This window comes from Anolis sagrei, chromosome 4, assembly GCF_037176765.1.
Source record: "Anolis sagrei isolate rAnoSag1 chromosome 4, rAnoSag1.mat, whole genome shotgun sequence".
NCBI lineage: Eukaryota > Metazoa > Chordata > Lepidosauria > Squamata > Dactyloidae > Anolis > Anolis sagrei.
The window spans coordinates 104,333,630-104,353,820 of NC_090024.1; the positions used below are offsets into that span (position 1 = coordinate 104,333,630).

At 40.8% G+C, this 20,191-nt stretch overlaps 2 protein-coding genes across 4 annotated transcripts in view; one reads left to right on the forward strand and one right to left on the reverse strand.

Moving 5' to 3' along the window:
* Positions 1-2,822: 2,822 nt before the first annotated feature.
* Positions 2,823-14,766, forward strand: LOC132774490 (carboxymethylenebutenolidase homolog). 2 transcript variants are annotated; one of them, XM_067467553.1, is made up of 6 exons: positions 2,823-3,011; positions 6,090-6,304; positions 10,019-10,126; positions 11,908-12,050; positions 12,425-12,516; positions 14,373-14,766. In XM_067467553.1, exons 2-6 carry the CDS (start codon positions 6,090-6,092, stop codon positions 14,550-14,552), a joined length of 738 nt encoding a protein of 245 aa, XP_067323654.1. In that variant the 5' UTR covers positions 2,823-3,011; the 3' UTR covers positions 14,553-14,766. The 2 variants fall into 2 exon arrangements, with proteins under 2 accessions (XP_067323654.1, XP_067323655.1); XM_067467554.1 differs by having other exon boundaries at positions 2,825-2,936.
* Positions 14,767-16,972: 2,206 nt separating this feature from the next.
* NFX1 (nuclear transcription factor, X-box binding 1) overlaps positions 16,973-20,191 on the reverse strand; it is a 44,342-nt gene continuing 41,123 nt past the window's right edge. For both annotated transcript variants that reach the window (XM_060774643.2, XM_060774641.2), the window contains exon 24: positions 16,973-19,923. Coding sequence is in view for 1 of the 2 variants with exons in the window: in XM_060774641.2 (XP_060630624.2) it covers positions 19,857-19,923 (67 nt within the window). In the remaining variant the exon portion in view is untranslated. The remainder of the gene's footprint in view (positions 19,924-20,191) is intronic.

Sequence of the window (20,191 nt, forward strand, 5' to 3'; positions counted from 1 at the left end):
TCACAATGAAACATAACGATAATGAGAAATAGAGATGTTCAGCATAGTTTGGAGACTAAGAAAAGCAAATTCTACAACATGGCAACAAATAAAAAAAATAAGTGTATGAAATAAACATTACTAGAAAATAGGGACGGCATGATGTTTTATTAAAATACCAATAATTGTCAAATTAAGATAGGATCTATGTATGTTTATATTAGGGCATCTCCTCTGTCCTTTTAAAATTACTTTTAGCTGTGTCTTCTTTTTTTAGCTGAACATATTGTATAAGGTGCTGATTTTTACAAGTCATAGAATAAAAAAAATGAAATGATAAAAGTTAGTGGTGAATATTTTATTTTGACTATTGCATCAATCTTCTGTTGTATATGGATGTACACAATATATGTATGTCCACACATATTTTAATGAAAACATTCATACCAGATTTAAAATAATCCTTCCAGAAATTGGGCACAAAGTGCTACAAATGACTTTGTTATGCAGCAGGGAGTGTTGACATTGTCTCCTGAATTGAAAATTTGTTGATAGAAATCTAGAAAAGCTCACTAACAAAGTCCTATAGGATGATGGTCAGTCTTGTTTATGTGTAAATAGCAACAGCAGTTCAGAACAATTTCAATATTGCATCAAAATCTCTTAATTGCACAATCACATTTATACTGAATGACATTGTTAAAGTGTTACACCATCCTTTCCATTATTTCCTGCACCTCACCATTATAAACAAAACAGTAACACAATGTGACAGGTAGAACAACCTCACTGATGCCTGCACCATCTAGGCTCTAAATCTTTCCATCCTAAAGAAATATATTACAAAGAGAAAACATAAATTCACAGTTGGACAACACCTTAATCAAAGGACCAAGCAAAATGAGGGGGCATGATGGTGCAACCCTTGTGTTGCTGAACTGCTGACCTAAAGGTTGGCAGTTCAAATCCGCGGAATGGGGTGAGCTCTTGCTATTAGCCCTAGCTCCTATGAACCTAGCAGTTTGAAAACATGCAAATGTGAGTAGATAAATAGGTACCACTTTGGCAGGAAAGGGCAAAAGACGTTCCAAGAAGTCTTGCCAGCCACACGACCAGGAGGTAACAACATAGGATACTCGGCTTGAAAATTGAGAAGAACACCTCCCCGAGAGCCAGAGCTGAGCACCGCCTCCAGAAGCCAAAAATGAAAAAAGAGAAGCCTTTGTCTGGTCTGTGTTTGTGTGTTTCATTGTATGTGACTGTAAGACATTGAATGTTTGCCTATGTCTGCTGTAAATGTTGTGATCCATTCTGAGTTCCCTAGGGGAGAAGGGTGGAATATAAAGTGTATTATTATTATTATTAGTAGTATTATTAAAGGTGGGATCAGAATGATTCATTAGGCTAATGATGCAAAAATAAGAGTATAATCTTGAAACAAACCAAATAAATTCACAGATTTACTCAATGATTAAATTAAAGGGTATCAATGCGGTTCTGGCCCAGCATATCTGTCCAAACATATCTCCTTCTATGTCCCACCTCGGAGTTTTAAGATCTTCAGGGGAGGCCCTGCTCTTGGCTCCGCCTCTGTCAGAAACGCCCTTGGCAGGGACAAGGGCCTTCTCGGTGGTGGCCCTCCGCCTGTGGAATTCACTCCCCACTGAAATTAGATTATCAACGTCCCTCCTTTCCTTTAGAAAGAAGTTAAAAAGGTGGATGTGGACCAGGCCTTTGGATAATTTTTCTGACGGTGACACTGATGACAATCGCTATGGAAATGGACTATCAACATGCTTGATGGAGTCTCTAACTACAGAATTCGGCTCAGATAAGGCCACCAGGCTGTTATTGAAACAGAAACAGATTTTAATTAATTAATGTGATTTAATGTTTTAAATCTATGTAATTATTTGATTTTATTATGTATTTTATTATGTGTACATTAGAGGCATCAAATTGTTGCCGGCTGGAAGCCGCTTTGAGTCCGTCCGTCCCCTCCCCCCCCCCCCGCCCGCCCCGGCCCGGGGGTTGAGAAGGACGAGTTACAAATATCTGGAATAAATAAAATAAATAATAAATATTTTAAAAATACCATTCTTTGGAATTTGCTGTTTTTCAAAGTTTTGCATACATTATGCATGCAGCTGTATTAATGTATGTGAACCCTACCTAGCAGTTTCAGAAACAGCAATGTGAGTAGATAAATAGGTACTGCTTAAGCAGGGAGGTATTTAAGGCACCCATAAGGAAATGCCAGGGAAAAATGCTGGCGATTTGATCCAAGGAGGAAGTTTACAAACAAAGCTCTTTGGCAGGGAAAAGTGGAACGACAGCATAGACACACAGACACACACGTGGCCGGAACCAAAACTTCAAATGGCCACTCTGTCCATGACACATGTAATGATTATACAACACAGATATGATATAAATGTATTCCTTATTTGGTGCAGCAAATAAGAATCAGAAAATCAGTAGCAACGCAATACTGTATGAAAAGCAAACCCATTTTTTCTGCTATCACCACTCAAAATATTAATTGCGGATTTCACTTTGCTAACCTTTGTATCTCAATACATGGATAATGAACCTTGACTTTAAGTGAAGGCAAATAATGGCTAACGTAACTTTTTCAAAAAGCATTTGAACAATGAGTGTAATGTTATTAAAGACCTTGGGATTGGCAATCTACAGAACTGCTAAGCATACAAGAGTCGTGACAAAGCATGTGATGTTTTTTCTGCTCCAAAACTGTGTCTCTCCCTTTAAAGAAACTGATAAAGAAAGCAATGACATTAAGCGGAAGCAGGACTGGAAGGAGGAGGGGTTTCAATCTCCTCCCATTTCTTAATTCAGTGTCAAGTTTTGAGTGTTTCATAAGAAGTGGACATTGTTCTCTATCTCCAGGCCTGATACAGAAAATACAGCAAGAAGCCCTGCTAGGGAATCAGAAGGTATTCACTGACAGCCAGTTCACTTCCCTCTTGCAAAATTTATCAAATCAGAGACTAGAAGACTCTGATTTGCAGGTATGTAGAAATCTTACATGACATGCTGCACTGTTCTACCACAGAATACAATGGGAAGCAGAAATGCAAAATATGCATGTGATGTTTTTGCAAAAATAATTGGCCAACCATTTGATTTTCAGAATTTTTTTTTAGCTAGGAAGAAGAGCATTGGCTCACAGTCACAAGCTGTTGGAGGAATCAGATAGATGTGTCTAGCTAGTATGGGGTGAAAGAGAAATGCATACAAGTCACACTCACTGCAGTAGAAGGCAGAGCCCTGGTACACAACATTGATTGTGTGGCTGCATTCTGTCTTAAAGTGTTTTAAATCTAGTAGCTGAAAACTAATCATTTAACTGTATAAAAATGTAAAAAGAATGCTAGTTATCAGTTGTATCTGACTCTAGTAAACAGAATCCAATCAGAACGGGTCATTTCATTTTTGTGCTGCAGGACCCGCCACCCCAAAAAGAACAGGCCAGCAATCTTCGCATATCTTATAATGTCCTTTTCAATTCCGAAATACACACTCTATTTATTTTATACACAGCACAGTCAGATTTGATTCTCTGTTTGCAGTAGGATCTATTACCCACTCTTTTTACTGCAGAATGAGCACAGGTAGCCCAGTCCAAATGTAGGATGATGTTATTGTTTATCCGTTCAGTCACTTCCGACTCTTTTGACCTCATGGATCAGCCCATGCCAGAGCTCCTTGTTGGCTGTGGTCACTCCCAGCTCCTTCAGAGTCAAGCCAATCACTTCAAGGATACCATCCATCCATCTTGCCCTTGATTGGCCCTTCTTCCTTTTTCCTTCCATTTTCCCCAGCATCATTGTCTTCTCTAAGCTTTCCTGCCCTCATGATGTGGCCAAAGTTCTTCATCCTTGCCTCTAATATCCTTCCCTCCAATGAGCAGTTGGGCTTTATTTCCTGAAGTATGGACTGGTTGGATCTTCTCACAGTCCAAGGCACTCTCAAAATTTTCCTTCAGCACCACAGTTCAAAAGCATCTATCTTCCTTCGCTCAGCCTTCCTTATGGTCCAGCTTTCACATCCGTAGGTGACTATGGGGCATACCATTGCTTTAACTATACGGATCTTCATTGCCAGTGTGATGTCTCTTCACTATTTTATCGATATTGGACATTGCTCTCCTCCCAATAAATAAGTGTCTCCTGATTTCCTGGCTGCATTCTACATCTGCAGTAATATTTGCACCTAGAAATACAAAGTCTGTCACTGCCTCCACGTTTTCTCCTTCTATTTGCCAGTTATCAATCAGTCTGGTTTCCAGAATCTTGTTTTTTTTTAATGTTTAACTGCAACCCAGCTTTTGCACTTTCTTCTTCCACCTTGATTAGAAGGCTCCTCAGCAACTCCTCCCTTTTGGCCATCAAAGTGGTATCATCTGCATATCTAAGGTTGTTAATGTTTCTTCCAGCAATTTTAACCCCAGCCTTGCATTCGTCAAGCCCCGCACATCGCATGACGTGTTCTGCATACCAGTTGAATAGGTTGGGGGAGAGTATAACAACCCTGCCGTAACCCTGCCAAATGTATGGTGTAACATTATATTCACCTTACTTTTGATTCCATAGTACACTTACAACAGTGGTTCCTAACTTCTTTTTTTTTTAACCAGGGACCACTTTGACCAGGGACTACTCTCCAACATTAGTACCAAAAAGGTTACAAATCAGTTTTTGGTCAACTTTAGATTTGGTTTGGTTATCTTGGGTGCTGATTCAGAAAACTGCATTGCCTAGACCACATCAGCTCTACAGAACATATGCCACCAAGTAGTCGCCATCTGCTTGCCCACAGAACACCATATTTAATAAGCCTTAGCACTATAAGAGAGTTTTGCGAGAGCAGTCACTCTTGTTGCAACAGCATCGTAACTGTGAGGGTGTGGATCATATTTTAGTTTTTGCGGACTACTGATGGTCCACGGACCACAGGTTGGGGATCACTAACTTACAGAATATGTTGTAATATTAGTAAACCATTAAAATTTAATGAAACAAATTACGACTCTTAAAAATTAATTGGCAGTGTATGTACTATCTACAATATAGTACAGGGTGAGGCAGCATAACTTCCTTTTTTAAAATGTGCGCCAATCAGTCGGTTGAAGACGTAGCGGAGCGCTAGTGGTCTCGTTTGAGAGGTGGAAGTATAAAGTTTTGTCCTAACACAGTTCAGTCGCCATCATGCGTTGGAACAGTGAGGCCATTGAGGCCTACTTTTTGAGTGGATTTGGAGTGGCCGGCCCGCTCTCCAGATTTGGCCCCTTGTTATTTTTTTTCTATGGGGTTTTTGAAATCCCGTGTTTATGTGAACCGTCCAAGGACCCTACAAGATTTGAAGACCAACATCCAGGAAGAAATTTCCAACATAATGCCTGCTATGCTGGCAAGAGTCATGACAAATGCCAGAAATTGGTTTACTTAGTGTATAGAGAATGGGGGACATCACCTAACTAATTTGATCTTCAAAACTACGTAAAACAAAACTTTAGGTAAGTGCCTACATTATATATATAAAAAATTCTGATTCATACAATGGGTTTTATTAAGTTTTGAAAAAAGGAAGTTATGCTGCCTCACCTTGTAGTTTAGGTACTAGTCTCCTAGTCTCCATCTCCCAAATTTAGCCAAATAATCAATATCCAAGAGTGGGATTCAGACTTCGGAGCAAATCACATAAGACTTTAAAGATGTTTTCAACAACTAAATTTTCCTGTTATTCTGGGATGGCCAACTAATCCATATACAGTATTAGACAGGATCCCATTCTTGGTGCCTCAAATACTGGCCCATTTCAAATTCCTGGCAGATCGAGTTAAAATTGTATGTGGGAATGATCTGCCTCTGAAGCTATAGATCACCAAGCATCACACATGGAGACATACTTGCCATTAACTGGCCGCAATTGGGAAAAAAAGCATAATACAATGTTTTCCAACAGTCTTGAACTGTATTTTTATTGCTTTCCAGCATAGCAGGGCATTGGACTAGATGGCCCATGTGATCTCTTCCAATTCTATTATTCTATGATTCTAACCTTTGTGAATCTTTTCTTTGTGACAGATGGCCAACGAAGCAAATCCTTGCCCATGCAAACTTGGAGACAAGTTTGACTATGAAGGGCAGGGACATGAAGTTTCTGTCGGACACATCAAGGCTTATCTGGCCAAGCCTCCTCATCATACAGACAAAGCGGTCATAGTGATACATGATGTTTTTGGATGGCAGCTACCAAATACCAGATACATAGCTGACATGCTTACATCTAGTGGATACACGTAAGAATATCTCCATGATTTTTTTGGTCATACCATATCAATTTGGTACCTTATCTAACTTTTTAAATCTTATATACAATGTGTGCAAAAAAGAAATTTAATATCTTTTTCTGTGTTTGTAGACATATATACAAAGCAACGGAACAAACTATGCAGAACAATCTATTCTGAATAATAATACAAGAATTATGTACAATGTGACCTAAAAGCTTTGCAGTGTTAATGGGGAGGGGGGGAGAGGGCAATAAAAAAATGGAGGAGGTTTCTCCATTTCCAATCATACAAACAGCAAAGTACCTGGAACATTTGAGCTGAGAGGAGCTGCGGTGGCACAATGGGTTAAACCAGGGGTCCTCAAACTTTTTAAACAGAGGACCAGGTTATAGTCCCTCAAACTGTTGGAGGGCCAGATTATAATTTGAAAAAAAAAACCCCATGAATTAATTCCTATGCACACGGCACATATCTTATTTGTAGTGCAAAAACACTTAAAAACAATACAATAATTAAAAATGAAGAACAATTTTAACAAATATAAACTTATTAGTATTTCAATGGGAAGTGTGGGACTGCTCTTGACTGATGAGATAGGATTGTTGTTGTTGTTCTTGTTGTATGCTTTCAAGTCGTTTCAGACTTAGGTTGACCCTGAGCAAGGGCTGGGTAAATGACCTTGGAGGGCCATATCCGGCCCCTGGGCCTTAGTTTGAGGACTCCTGGGTTAAACCCTTGTGCTGGCTGAACTGCTGAGCTGAAGGCTGGCAGTTCAAATCTGCGAGACTGGGTGAGCTGAGCTCCCATCTGTCAGCTCCAGCTAAAGCTTTCCAGCTCTGCGAGAGAAGCCTCCCACAGGATGGTAAACCATTCAGGCATCCCCTGGGCAATGTCCCTGCAGACAGCCAATTCTCTCACACCAGAAGTGACTTGGCAATTTCACAATTAGCTTCTGAGATGATAAAAAAAACTGAGCTGAGAAGTAGCTTCTTCCTCACTTGAATCTGTGGTTAAAACAGTACTGCGGTATGTTTGGCATTTAATAGGCACATTAGAAATACTATATCTGTCACTAGTAGGTAGGGGGGTTGAAAATAATTAGGTTTTAACCTTGGTGGCAAGAAGACAGGAAGGGGTTTTGCCATCCTTCTTCATGAAGTAAGGTGCTCTTCTGAAGCTGGAGATATACATTCACCGTCAGTTTCAAAGATGGGTCACTATTCATCACTCACACAGTGCACCACTTAGTCTATACCAGTTGAACTCATTTTTCATGGGATTTTCCCACTTCTCGCACTGTTTTACATAGGATGGAATGAAGTCCAGTATGGGTTTGTCTACACAAAATAGCTTTTACTCCTTTTACAAAACCTTCTGTATTTCTACAAGCCACTCACTAGATCACTTCACTTTATTTCTTAATGTATGGAGGCAAAGAGTTCCACAGAATTGGAGAATAGGTCAAAAAAGTTCTATGCCTTGTAGCTTCCAGGTGTACCTCCCTAGGGCCCGGAATGTAGAGGAGATTTTCCTGGGTGGATCGAGGTGACCACTGATGGGGAAAAGGAATGAGGCGGTCCCTAAGATATAAAGGTCCTTGGCCATTTTGAGCTCTAAATGTCAGGATCAGTATCTTGTAAGAGATCCGATGTTCTATTGGTAGCCAATGCAGTTGTTGCAGAATGGTGTAATATGGGATCTTATAGATGATCCCGCTAGCAGCCTGGCCGCTGCATTTTGGACCATCCGAATCTTCTGGGTTGTTGACTTCGGAAGGCCGGCATATAAGGCGTTGCAATAGTCCAACCTCGTGGTGACTGTTGCATGGATTACTGTTGCCAATGCTTCTACCAAAAAGTAGGATGCCAATTTCCTTGCCAGGCGAAGATGAAAAAAGGCCTGTTTACTTATGGCAGTGATCTGGGCCTCCATCGTCAGCGATGAGTCCAACACAACCCCAAGGCTTTTAACAGTGGAAGACGGAACTAGAGCTTCCCTACTGAAATCAGGCAGAGACTGGATTAATTCTGGTGGCTGGCCAGGCCAGAGTATCTCAGTTTTAGCAGGATTCTCTTTTAGTCTGCTCGCTCGCAGCCAACTCATCACTGCTTCCAAACACAGCCTAAAGTTCTCAGGAATTGCGGTTGTCCCAGGTTCGAGACGCAAGAGTAGCTGGGTATCATCTGCATACTGGTAGCACTCTATGCCAAAGCTCCGCACCAGTCCAGCAAGTGGCCGGACGTAGATGTTAAATAACAGGAGCGAGAGGATAGCACCCTGGGGAACTCCACAGCAAAGGCAGGAGCTCTCAGAGTTTTGGCCTATCCACTCCACCCTCTGTCTCCAGTCCCGGAGGAACAAATTGAACCATTTCAGGGCTAAACCTCATACACCAGACATAGCCAATCGATAAATCAGCAAGTCATGGTCCACAGTGTCGAATGCAGCTGTGAGATCCAAGAGTACCAATAGCGCTGATTCGACTCAGTCTAACTGATGACGAATTTCATCAGTAATAGCTACCAAGACAGTCTCTGTCCCATGACCTGAGATCAGGGCAAATAGCTCAGACTAGTCATAGGTAACACACTTCTACTTCCAATATATTATAAACCATGTGGTTTTCTAGATGTTGATGCAGTATTCTTCCCATTATCCCTCATTACTGGCCAAACTGGCAGTGGCTAATCAAGTTGGAGTTTAACCAATTCTGGAAGATAACTGTTACACTCCCCTTTCCCTTCCATAGGTGCTATATAAACTCATGATAAGCCTAGACATTGCAGTTAAAAATTAACTCCCAAACCCTGGGTCAACTTATTCATGGGTCAATTTAAGTACAAGCAGCCCTTGGGTTATAAACAAGATTGGTTCTCTAGGTTCAATCTTATGATGAATGTGTATATATGAGCTTGAACAGGTACATTTACATGGAAGTCAGAACAGGCCCTGCATTCATGACTGGCAGGTGTGCGAAGGGAGTGCAGCCACACACAGTGTATAATGTGCAGTGGCAAAAGGTGCTTATTACAGATGCTGCATGCTTTGAATTATTTCTTTAAACACAAATGTTTGGGAATGAGTAACCCATCATTCAAGGACATACAATTGTGAAAAAAAGGAAAGCAGGGGCAGAAGAGAGGGGAGAGATACACACACACTTTGGCTCAGCACTGAGATTTCATGGCAAGAAGGAAGGGGGAAAGCCATTCATAACTAGGAGTCATATGTAAGTCAGATGTTCATAACTGGAGGACTGCCTGTACTGTATTTTAATTCTTATCGTTTGCTGCGAGAGAATGGCAAAAGATTAGAACTGCTGAAGCATTCTGGTAGCCGTAGGAGTCAGGGGACTACAGCTCCCAGAATGCTCCAAGGTCCCTCCAAGGTTAACCTAAAAGAAACACCGACTTCATCTGCTCTCTTTACTATAGCACTGTTCCTGACTTTTAAAAATCTCTAAGTTGAACAAAGGCAGCTTGTTGTTGTTGTTTATTTGTTCAGTCGCTTCCGACTCTTCGTGACCTTATGGACCAGCCCACGCCAGAGCTCCCTATTAACCGTCACCACCCCCAGCTCCTTCAGAGTCAAGCCAGTCACTTCAAGAATACCATCCATCCATCTTGCCCTTGGTCGGCCCCTCTTCCTTTCTCCCTCCACTTTCCCCAGGATCATTGTCTTCTCTAAGCTTTCCTGTCTAAACTTGTATTTTCCATATAGAGCAATTGTCCCAGACTTCTATAAAGGACAAGAACCTTGGAAACCATCTAATGACTGGGCAGGATTTGAGGATTGGAGAAAAACACGAGATTCCAAAGATACCAACAGGTAAGAGTCCAGGTCAAGTGGTAGTTATTCTTCTTTGGAAATTTCAGCTGATGGGATGCCTGTTGAGTTTAAGCTGTAGACCTCAAAGAGGAGCAGCAAGAGTTACCGTATTTTCCGGCATACTAGATGACTTTTTAGGCTTGAAAAATCTTATGAAAAGTCGAGGGTTGTCTAATATGCTGGGTATAAAATTAAAATAATAATAATTAAAAGAAAAAATACAACTACCTTAGGAGGGAGGGAGGGAGGGAGGAGGAGGCGGGCAGAAGGAAGGCACAGGGAGGAGCGGCAGGCCATATTGCTGGGGGTGATCGCCTGCTGGGCTGTCCCCATGGCCCCCGCCGCTCTCCTTGCTCTACTTTCATGGCTCTCCTCTGCCCTCGACGCTCACCTCCTTCAAAGGTCACTGGGCTCATCTAGGCCAAGGAAGCGCCTTCGGACGACTCCCAGCAGCCCCGACAACGTGCCTGGGATGTGCTCGCTTAGGCATTCAGGGAGCCGTAGTTTCCTGAGTCCTACGGCTCTCAGAATGCCTCAGCAAGCACATCCCAGACATGCTGCTGCCAGAGCTCCAGGGAGTCACCATCCGAAGGCGCTTCCTTGCACTTCTGGACGACGACGGTGATGTGCCTGGGATGTGCTTGCTGAGGCATTCTGAGAGCCATAGGAGTCAGGAAACCACGGCTCCCAGAATACCTCAGTAAGCGCATCCCAGGCATGCTGCTACCGGGACTGCAGGGAGTAGTCGTCTGAGAGCCATAAGAGTCACCAGGTCTGCTGGGAGTCATCCGAGGCCGCTTCCTTGTGCCTTCGGACGACGACTCTCAGCAGCCCCGGCAGCAGTGTGCCTGGGATGTGCTCACTGAGGCATTCTGGGAGCTGTAGTCCCCTGACTCCTACAGCTCCCAGAATGCCTCAGCAAGCACATCCCAGGCACGTCGCCTCCCGGGGCTGCTGGGAGTCGTTGTCCGGAGGCGCAAGGAAGCGCCTTCAGATGACGACTTTCTGCAGCCCTGGCAGCAGAGTGCCTGGGATGTGCTCACTAAGGCATTCTGGGAGCTGTAGTCCCCTGACTCCTACGGCTACCAGAATGCTTCAGCAAGCACATCCCAGGCACGCTGCCGCCTGAGGCTGCTGGGAGTCATCTTCTGGAGGTGCTTCCTTGTACCTAATCAAGCCCAGTGGCCTTTGGAGGAGGTGAGCAGCGGGGTGGAGGAGGGTCTTGAAAGTAGAGTGGGTAGAGCAGCGGGGGCCGCAGGGACAGCCCAGCAGGCCATCACCCCTAGCTGGTCTCCATGGAATGCGGAGTCATCTTAAACGGCGAGTATATCCTTAACTCTGTATTTTGTGTTGAAAAGTTGGGGGGGGGGGTCGTCTTATACCCCCAGTCGCCTTGTATGTTGGAAAACACGATATATTGATAGATCCCAATTAGCTTTGAATATATTCCTTGGAGAATACTGTATCTATATGTATCTTCCCTATTTGTGGAATAATTAGCCTAATGCTACCTAATGCCATAACTGTTACATTGTGATCTAAGCCATACACTGACTAGAACCACTCTGATATCATACAAGACTTAAAGGTATGAGACAAAGACAGGTAACTGACCATCAGTGTTTCTAAATGGTACATGAAATTTACTCGCAACTCCTTGAAAGAGAGGAGTTTTTGTGACCTTGAAAAAGGTGATGAGACTCATACATATGTGTAGATTATGTTATCAGTAATTGTTTTGAAATTAATTTGTTCATTCACTTTCCTTTTTTCTGTCTCAGGGAAACAGATGCTGTCTTGAAGTACCTGAAGGAACAATGTAATGCTAAGAAGATAGGTGTTATTGGATTTTGTTGGGGTGGAGCTGCAGTTCATCATTTGATGTTGAGATATTCTGAATTTAAGGCGGGCATATCAATTTATGGTATGTGTCAGGTATGGTGGGGTCTGCACAAATGGCTAACCCTGCATGCATTGCATAGAAAGAAGTTGACATTTCTAGGTTGAAGCATGTTTTTGACTGGCAAAACATGGAGCCATTAAGGTGAATTTTACTTCCATACTCTTTCACGAATATAGCCAGAGAACTGTATGGTAATCATATATAAACTGGTGCTAATTATAGGCTTCACATAAGTACTAGTAATTGAAAAAGGGGGAGATATGTAGGTCAAAATATACGTTTTCCAACTGGAAACTTAATATTAGCTATTAAAAGGTGTGGCATCAAAGATGTAAAGCTCAATGGAAGAGTTGTGTGTATTGTTCAATGTAGCTGTTTTCTCAAATGTACTCTAGGAGTCGTCCGGTTTCAAGAGAAAAATTATGACATGAAGAACCCCACATTTTTCATTTTTGCAGAGAAAGATGACGTCATTCCTCTTGACCAAGTAAGGTGTTTTCTCAAAATTACCAAACTGTAAATCAAAAAGTGTAAAAATGATGTACTAGGCTAGGAAAATTAAGTGGAAAATAAATTCTATGATCTAATGCTGGGGTCCTCTAACTAAGGCCCAAGGGCTGGATATGGCCCTCCAAGGTCATTTACCCGGCCCTCGCTCAAGGTCAATCTAAGTCTGAAACGACTTGAAAGCACACAACAGCAACAATCCTATCTCATCAGCCAAAAGCAGGCCCACACTTCCCATTGAAAAAGTAAAAAGTTTGTATTTGTTAAGATTGTTCTTCATTTTAATTATTATATTGTGTTTAAGTTTTGTGGGGTTTTTTTGCACTACAAATAAGATATGTGCAGTTTGCATAGGAATTCATGTTTTTTTCAAATTCTAATCCAACCCTCCAACAGATTGAGGGACTGTGACCTGGCCCTCTGTTTAAAAAGTTTGAGGACCCGTAATCTAATGTATCTCTCTTTCTTGATTCCAAAGTATTTTGGATACTGGACAGAATCGTATAGGGCCTATAAAGTCCTGTATGATTCTGGCCCAGCTTACTTGTCCGAATGTATCTCCCTCTATGTCCCGCCTCACAGTTTAAGATCATCCGGGGAGGCCCTGTTCTTGGTCCCGCCAGCTTCACAAATGCGTCTGGTGGGGATGAGGGACAGGGCCTTCTTGGCGGTGGCCCCCACCTGTGCAACTCGCTTCCTAGTGAGATTATGTCAACTTCATCCCTCCTGTCTTTCAAGAACAAATTGGTACAGGGACCAGGCTTTTGGACAGCAGGTATCACAGCACTTTAGATGTGGAATTGGACTGGAATGGTTATATGGTTGACAATAATGCTTTTAATTTGTTTTTAATTTAATGTACTATCCATTGTTTTAAATTGGTGTTATATTGTTATGTTTGTCTATATGTTGTGGCATCTAGTGTAAACTGTCCTGAGTCGTCCCTCCCCCCCCCCCCCCAGGGTAGAGAAGGACAGGGTAGAAATGCTGGAAATAAATAAATAAATACTCTAGTGGACACAACTAATAATCCCTTCAAATATCTGTAGGTTATTGGGTGTGCCTATATATACCATTATCAGTCTGCTCATGTTTCATAAGTAAAGGTAAAGTTTTCCCTTTGACATTAAGTCTAATCGTGTCTGACTCTGGGAGGTGGTACTCATCTCCATTTCTAAGCCAAAGAGCTGGCATTGTCCATAGACGCCTCCAAGGTCATGACTGGATTGAGTGTCATTACCTTCCCGCTGAAGCGATACCTATTGATCTACTCACATTTGCATGTTTTCAAACGGCTAGGTTGGCAAAAGCTGCTCCCCAGATTAAAACCACCAACCTTTCGATCAGCAAGTTCAGTAGCTCAGTGGTTTAACCCGCTGCGCCATCTTTCATACTTGATATTTTATGCCTAAACTGAGATGATAAAACTATTGAGAATCAGAATAAAGGGAACGAAGTGGTGATATGCATGTGGCCAAAAAAGGTACAATGTAGGCTAGCTGATTCTGGCAGCAAAATAAACTAGATCTGACTATGTTATTTCATGTCACAAAATAGCATCAGGAGTTGCACTTACAACACTTTAAAAAGAAGTACTATTTTTAAAAGGGACACAGTAAAAGAAAAAGAAAATAGTGAACTGACTTCTTGTCCTATGGGCTGTACAGAGTTCACAATATCTTGAAATGGATAAGGTTCCTTTGTAATTTGTTTCAGAATAGGTGTCAAATCTGAGGTCTAACAAGCTAGAATGTACTTTCTGAAAAATGGAGTAAGAGGAGATGGGTCCTGTCAATCATGGGATGACACTAAATCAGAAGCTGCTTTCTGTTATAGGTTGCTGAACTGGAGCACAACCTGAAAAAAGAATGCAAAACCGATTTTGAAGTGAAAATTTATCCAGGACAAACCCATGGCTTTGTACATCGCAAAAGAGAAGACATCAACCCTCAAGATAGGCCTTTCATTGAAGAAGCAAGGAAGGACATGCTTAATTGGCTGAACAAATACATTTGACAGTCTGTTATATGTTAATACCATTAACCATCAAGGCATTTTCTTAATGAAGAATCGCAATGTTGAGCACATCTCACATTACTGCTACAATGATTTCAGAATAATCAATGCTGATCTTGCTACTGCCATCACCTATCTAACCCAAGATCAAATGCATCTTGTGTGACCCTTTGGTGCCTATTTCTAGAAATAAATTGGTTCTTTGCATTTGCTATATGATACTAAGAAATGTTATCAGCTTTTCACATTGAGTCCTCTATACATTACTGTTTTAAATGAACCAAAAATACTAATCAATGTGAAACAGATGCTAGATAGAAAATAATTTTGCCAGATCACTTTTTTCATGTTTCATCTTAGACAACTAGAATAGACTTTTCAACCTACCAAGATAACAGACTATGTATTGTCGAAGGCTTTCATGGCCGGAATCACTGGGTTGTTGTAGGTTTTTTCCGGCATTCTCTCCTGACATTTCGCCTGCATCTATGGCAAGCATCCTCAGAGGTAGTGAGGTCTGTTGGAACTAGGAAAATGGGTTTATATATCTGTAGAATGACCAGGGTGGGACAAAGAACTCTTGTCTGCTGGAGCTAGGTGTGAATGTTTCAACTGACCACCTTGATTAGCATTTGATCGCCTGGCAGTTGTTTGGTGTGGCTTGTTGGTGCCTGGGGCAATCTTTTGTTGAGAGTTGATTAGATGTCCCTGATTGTTTCCTTTCTGTTGTTTTGCTGTTGTAATTTTAGTTTTTTTAATACTGGTAGCCAGATTTTGTTCATTTTCATGGTTTCCTCCTTTCTGTTGAAATTGTCCACATGCTTGTGGATTTCAATGGCTTCTCTGTGTAGTCTGACATGGTAGTTGTGAGAGTGGTCCAGCATTTCTGTATTTGCAGATAATATGCTGTGTCCAGGTTGGTTCATCAGGTGCTCTGCTATGGCTGACTTCTCTGGTTGAAGTAGTCTGCAGTGCCTTTCATGTTCCTTGATTCGTGTTTGGGCAATGCTGCGTTTGCATTCAGACAAGAGTTCTTTGTCCCACCCTGGTCATTCTACAGATATATAAACCCATTTTCCTAGTTCCAACAGACCTCACTACCTCTGAGGATGCTTGCCATAGATGCCAGTGAAATGTCAGGAGAGAATGCCTCTAGAACATGGCCATATAGCCAGAAAAAAACCTACAACAACCCAATAACAGACTATACATCTGAACGAGTTATGCGTTGCAAACCTTTATTTCCATGTCTTTCCTAAACAGAAAACAAACAGACAAGTTGGCTCCATTTGAATGCAAGATCCTGTCCCTCGCATATATCAAGTCCCAGCTTTTAAAAGAGGCTAATGTTGTAGTTATATGTAGAGTGGCTTGCATAAAGTGAGGCCCCTTTTACACTGACACTATGGAGCCGGTTTCAGGGAAACTGGTTGCGCTGATCAGATTTTCTTGTACTTTTTAAAATGCACTGTTTCCTATTTAAACCATGCTACAGCACATATAGATAAGTGTACATTTTGTGCCCACCATCAATGGTCTCGAGCCAACGTGGAACTGCTTTATATAGTCAGTGTTAGATAGCCCTGAGACACATTTCTCTTAACAGGGATTATTTCACTTTTGCCAAAATAAAATGCAACACTCTCCTGAAAACAAATAAGCAACCAAAGAACTAAACATGTTTGTCAATACTAATAGCCAAGCTGTTTATCTTCGAGATTTATATCTATTTTCTAGTTCAAAAGTTTCAAAACAATTTTGTGTTTCAAACTGGAAAGTAAAAATAGTTGGTTGATTACATTAGTTTTGACTACTACTCAGAAGAAATGCTTTCTGCCCATATGTATTCTGGCTCTTTGGATATTGGTGAATATTTTTCATTACACAAACAAAAATGATCCTATGAACATGAGAAATTTTTATAACTTGTGATATCCTGATATTTCCATGGGATCAGCAAATACCCCAACAGTTATTAAATATAAGCTTTTTTATTAGACTGTAAGAGCTTTAAATGTATGCTAAAGTATTTGTTCTTTGAAGTCATGATTTTGGATTCATTATTAAATTTTCCTGTAATGCCATGTATTCCTCATCTTCACTGGCAGATCTGATTTGGCTGAGATTCATCGGTATCAAGAAAAATATAACTTCTCAGTGGTTTAAAATAAATACAGTAGTGCGTCCTCTATAAAATATAATTTTAAAAAGGCAGCCTCAGAAATAATGTGCAGCTAGCTGCCCATCTAAGCTGTTCTGTGTATATTTTACAATATCTTCAATTCTGCAATGTCTCAAAATTACTCTGTGGTAGAATCATATGTGTTCATTTACATACACGTGTATATTAATAGTCCAGGCAGTAGCAGGGATATATTTTTTAATTGTTGAGGTAAAAAAACAAGCTATTATTATAATGAGATTTTGCACCTTCTCGTTTATTTCAGGACTGCACTCCAGTAACATTTCATCAGCCTCTCAATTTTACTATCACTCCCAAAAGACTGTTAAGAAAATCCAAATAATATTCACCTGAACATTTGAAATTTATTACAGATTTATAAAGTCTGTTATTTATTACACCACTGAGCTTGAAAGCAGACAGGTTGTGCGCGCCCATGAATGTATATAAAGTCAACAAATAACTTATTAAAAACTATCATAGTTCGATATTCTTTACATCATGAGAAAAGAAATAAGGAATGGTTTCCATAGCAATTTTCACAACTTTAGCTTACACACAAATTGGTGCACAGAGAGAATTGCGTAATCCAAGCAATTTTGAATATATGTAAATATCATGAAGCCTCCGCCTTAGATTCTACCTGCATCAGGCATTTGCATATATAAACTGAACTGCCCATTTCATAATTGCAAAAGAGAAGGGTTTGCAACATTTGATTTCAACAGGTTTCTTCCTTTCAATTCACATATCAAGACAATGCAAAAACCAAATCGGATGTGAACAACTGATAATTGTAATTTCAAAACAACAGCTGTGAGTTCAGCTCAATGTAAGACATGCCAATATTTTGCAAAACCAGCAAAGGGAATACCAGATCCATTAATGTGTACATGGCATTTTTCACGAAGCAACAGAAGGACCAATCACTTAAGAACAACACACTGTATGAAAAGAGCAAAGTGAGAATAAATCTTTCTGCACTCATGAATTGTGAACAAGAAGGCTGATAGAAAAAGACATTGCATTCTACAACCACATGCGGCATTACCTGCACGTCAGCTTATGCAGATGATGTGAAACCCCTTCCCAGAACAAGAGGTGAAAGGAAATGTGCATCTAAACTGTGCTTGATTTGCTGAGTATGACTCCACCTCCACATGGATTCACTTTGCACTAGCATGTATTTCCTACTCCCTTTGGACACAGTGGCCTATGTGCATGCTGGCAAGCTGTCTCAAAATGTCTGTTCGTGTGAAGCAACATAATTTTTTTAAAAAGATATCAATATTGGTATAGCAGCAGCATGAACATTATTTTGGCTATGCAAAGAAAAGTCCCAATCATGCAGGAAGCAATTATTTGACATAACTTCACCACATGTATAGAAAAGGGAGTGGGCTTTTCCTTTGGGATGTTTGGAAAAGGCACCATTGTGCTAAGATTTTAGGCATTTTGGTAAATAAGTATTCACCAACATTACCATGAAGCAAAATTCCACCCTGCCTTTGATGAGACATATCTGGAAGTTTGGCTGGTTATGTTGTCATTAGTAAGCTAAAATAGTTCGTATATACATGCAGAGCAAGTAAACCAACTGTCTAAGTGAAGAACAAGAGGTACAAAAATGTTATGGGCTACTTTATTAAATCCTATGCCTCTGCGTATAGCACCTTAAAATTCTAGTATGGTCTGAGATGTCTCATGTTACAATTTTTAACTACTAAGAAGCCAATTCCAAATCCTTCTCATGGTACCAAGTCATAATGCAGCAATACTTTATAGGTTCCTGTATTGACAAGCGGAATATCGATAGTAGTTTTCCTCAAGATTTCCAGCACAATGATAAAAGCCTGCTTTAAACATTTCAGGAAAAGTAAAGGAACCAGTGGAACACAACAAATATGGCTGACTAAATATCTACCCTCAGGTAGCACCCAGGTTGCATTCCCAGTGATGAGCGTCAATGTTGATTTGAGAAGCTGCCCACTAAGACAAGTTGAAACAGAGGATGGCATGTACACGTCGGCCCCTTATAGCAAAAAACTGATAGAATCCAAGAAGAAAGAACAGTATTTATATTTTTTAAAAATCCAAATACAATAATGGTGGTTCAGTGACTTGGCAACCAGAATTTCTTTCTTCCTTAACCCAAACTGATGTAAATTCAATGTATTTTTTTATCACCATGAGCCCAGCACAGCTCTGCACACAACCCTAAATAAAGAATGAGAGAAGCAGGTTTCTATTCAAAAAGTAATTACAGATTGGAAACTGAATGAATCTAACCCATTCATTTTGCACCTAGAACATTTAGGAACAAACTATGGCTGCAAACTTAATGATTCACCCACTGCACTGTCCACAAGGTGCCTTATAGGTCAATACTGCTCATGTGATTGACACTATATGACCTAAAATATAATCTGGGCAAATGAATATAATTTGCACCCTTGTTCATTCACACGTCACCCATAACAACCCAATGCTAATTATTTTAGTTGATAATTTTTATTGTCAATCGTTCATTTCAGGTTCTAGGCCAACATGATTACAATATTTAGGGGGGAGTGGTTTTATATCACAGCAGGGGAGCAAATTTGACAAAAACACCCCTGTGTTTCATCTTTCCATTCCACTTGTATGGAAGGATGGGACTTTGGGGAAAAGATCTGTTGTGGACCAGTAAGTTCAGTCACGCTCTCCCCCAATGGGACTCTTAACTATGTGAGGAGATCACCTGCATAGAGCCATTTTTCCCCATCTAACCTTGTACCAAGAGTATGGCCCAAATGGAAAAGAATTCACTTGACACAGGTGTCGGCGCTAGGTACCACTTGTTAACTTGCTATAGTTCTAAACATAAGTACTCCAAGTAATCAGAGGTTGGCTATGGAGTTACATTTCATTAGAAAATATGCTCATTCACACAAAACTGGTTGCACACCATCTCTCACCACATACTGTTACAATAATAACGGAAAAATGGTTTTCATCTGCTGTTTCCACAAAGGAACTTTTGAGCAGACTTGAGTAGAATGCATTTTGTCAAAAATGATCCTGAGCACACCGATAGCAGCTTCACTTCCACTTTTCAGCAGCATAATTTCACACTGATGTCTTCAATCCTGTACATCAAAGTAGTCAATTACTGGCTCCTCTTTGGACGCTCTCTCTGTGCTGACATTCCTAGAAGTAACAAAAGGCCGTTGTTCTTTTTAAAAATGATTTGCAAATATACGTACAAACGTTCTATTCAAAGCAGGAATGGGACTTTCCTACTGATCTCTGTTTTTGGTCATAGGGAATCACTCTTGACTGATCCTGTAGTAGTTCCTCTCATTCAGCAAACAGAGTCACCAAAGGGAAAGGGCTCCCTCTCTGTTCCCCAATGAGGACTAGAAACTGAAAAAAGCCCCTCGGTTTTAAGATAACACTCACTTCTTAAACTGGCCCT

What these genes read in the sequence shown, in the direction of transcription:
- LOC132774490 (XM_067467553.1), top strand. Translation starts at nt 6,090, where the DNA reads ATGGCCAACGAAGCAAATCCTTGCCCATGCAAACTTGGAGACAAGTTT. An exon ending in CTTACATCTAGTGGATACAC is followed by an intron (nt 6,305 to 10,018) that starts GTAAGAATATCT and finishes TTTTCCATATAG; the next exon opens with AGCAATTGTCCCAGACTTCT. An exon ending in GGCGGGCATATCAATTTATG is followed by an intron (nt 12,051 to 12,424) that starts GTATGTGTCAGG and finishes AATGTACTCTAG; the next exon opens with GAGTCGTCCGGTTTCAAGAG.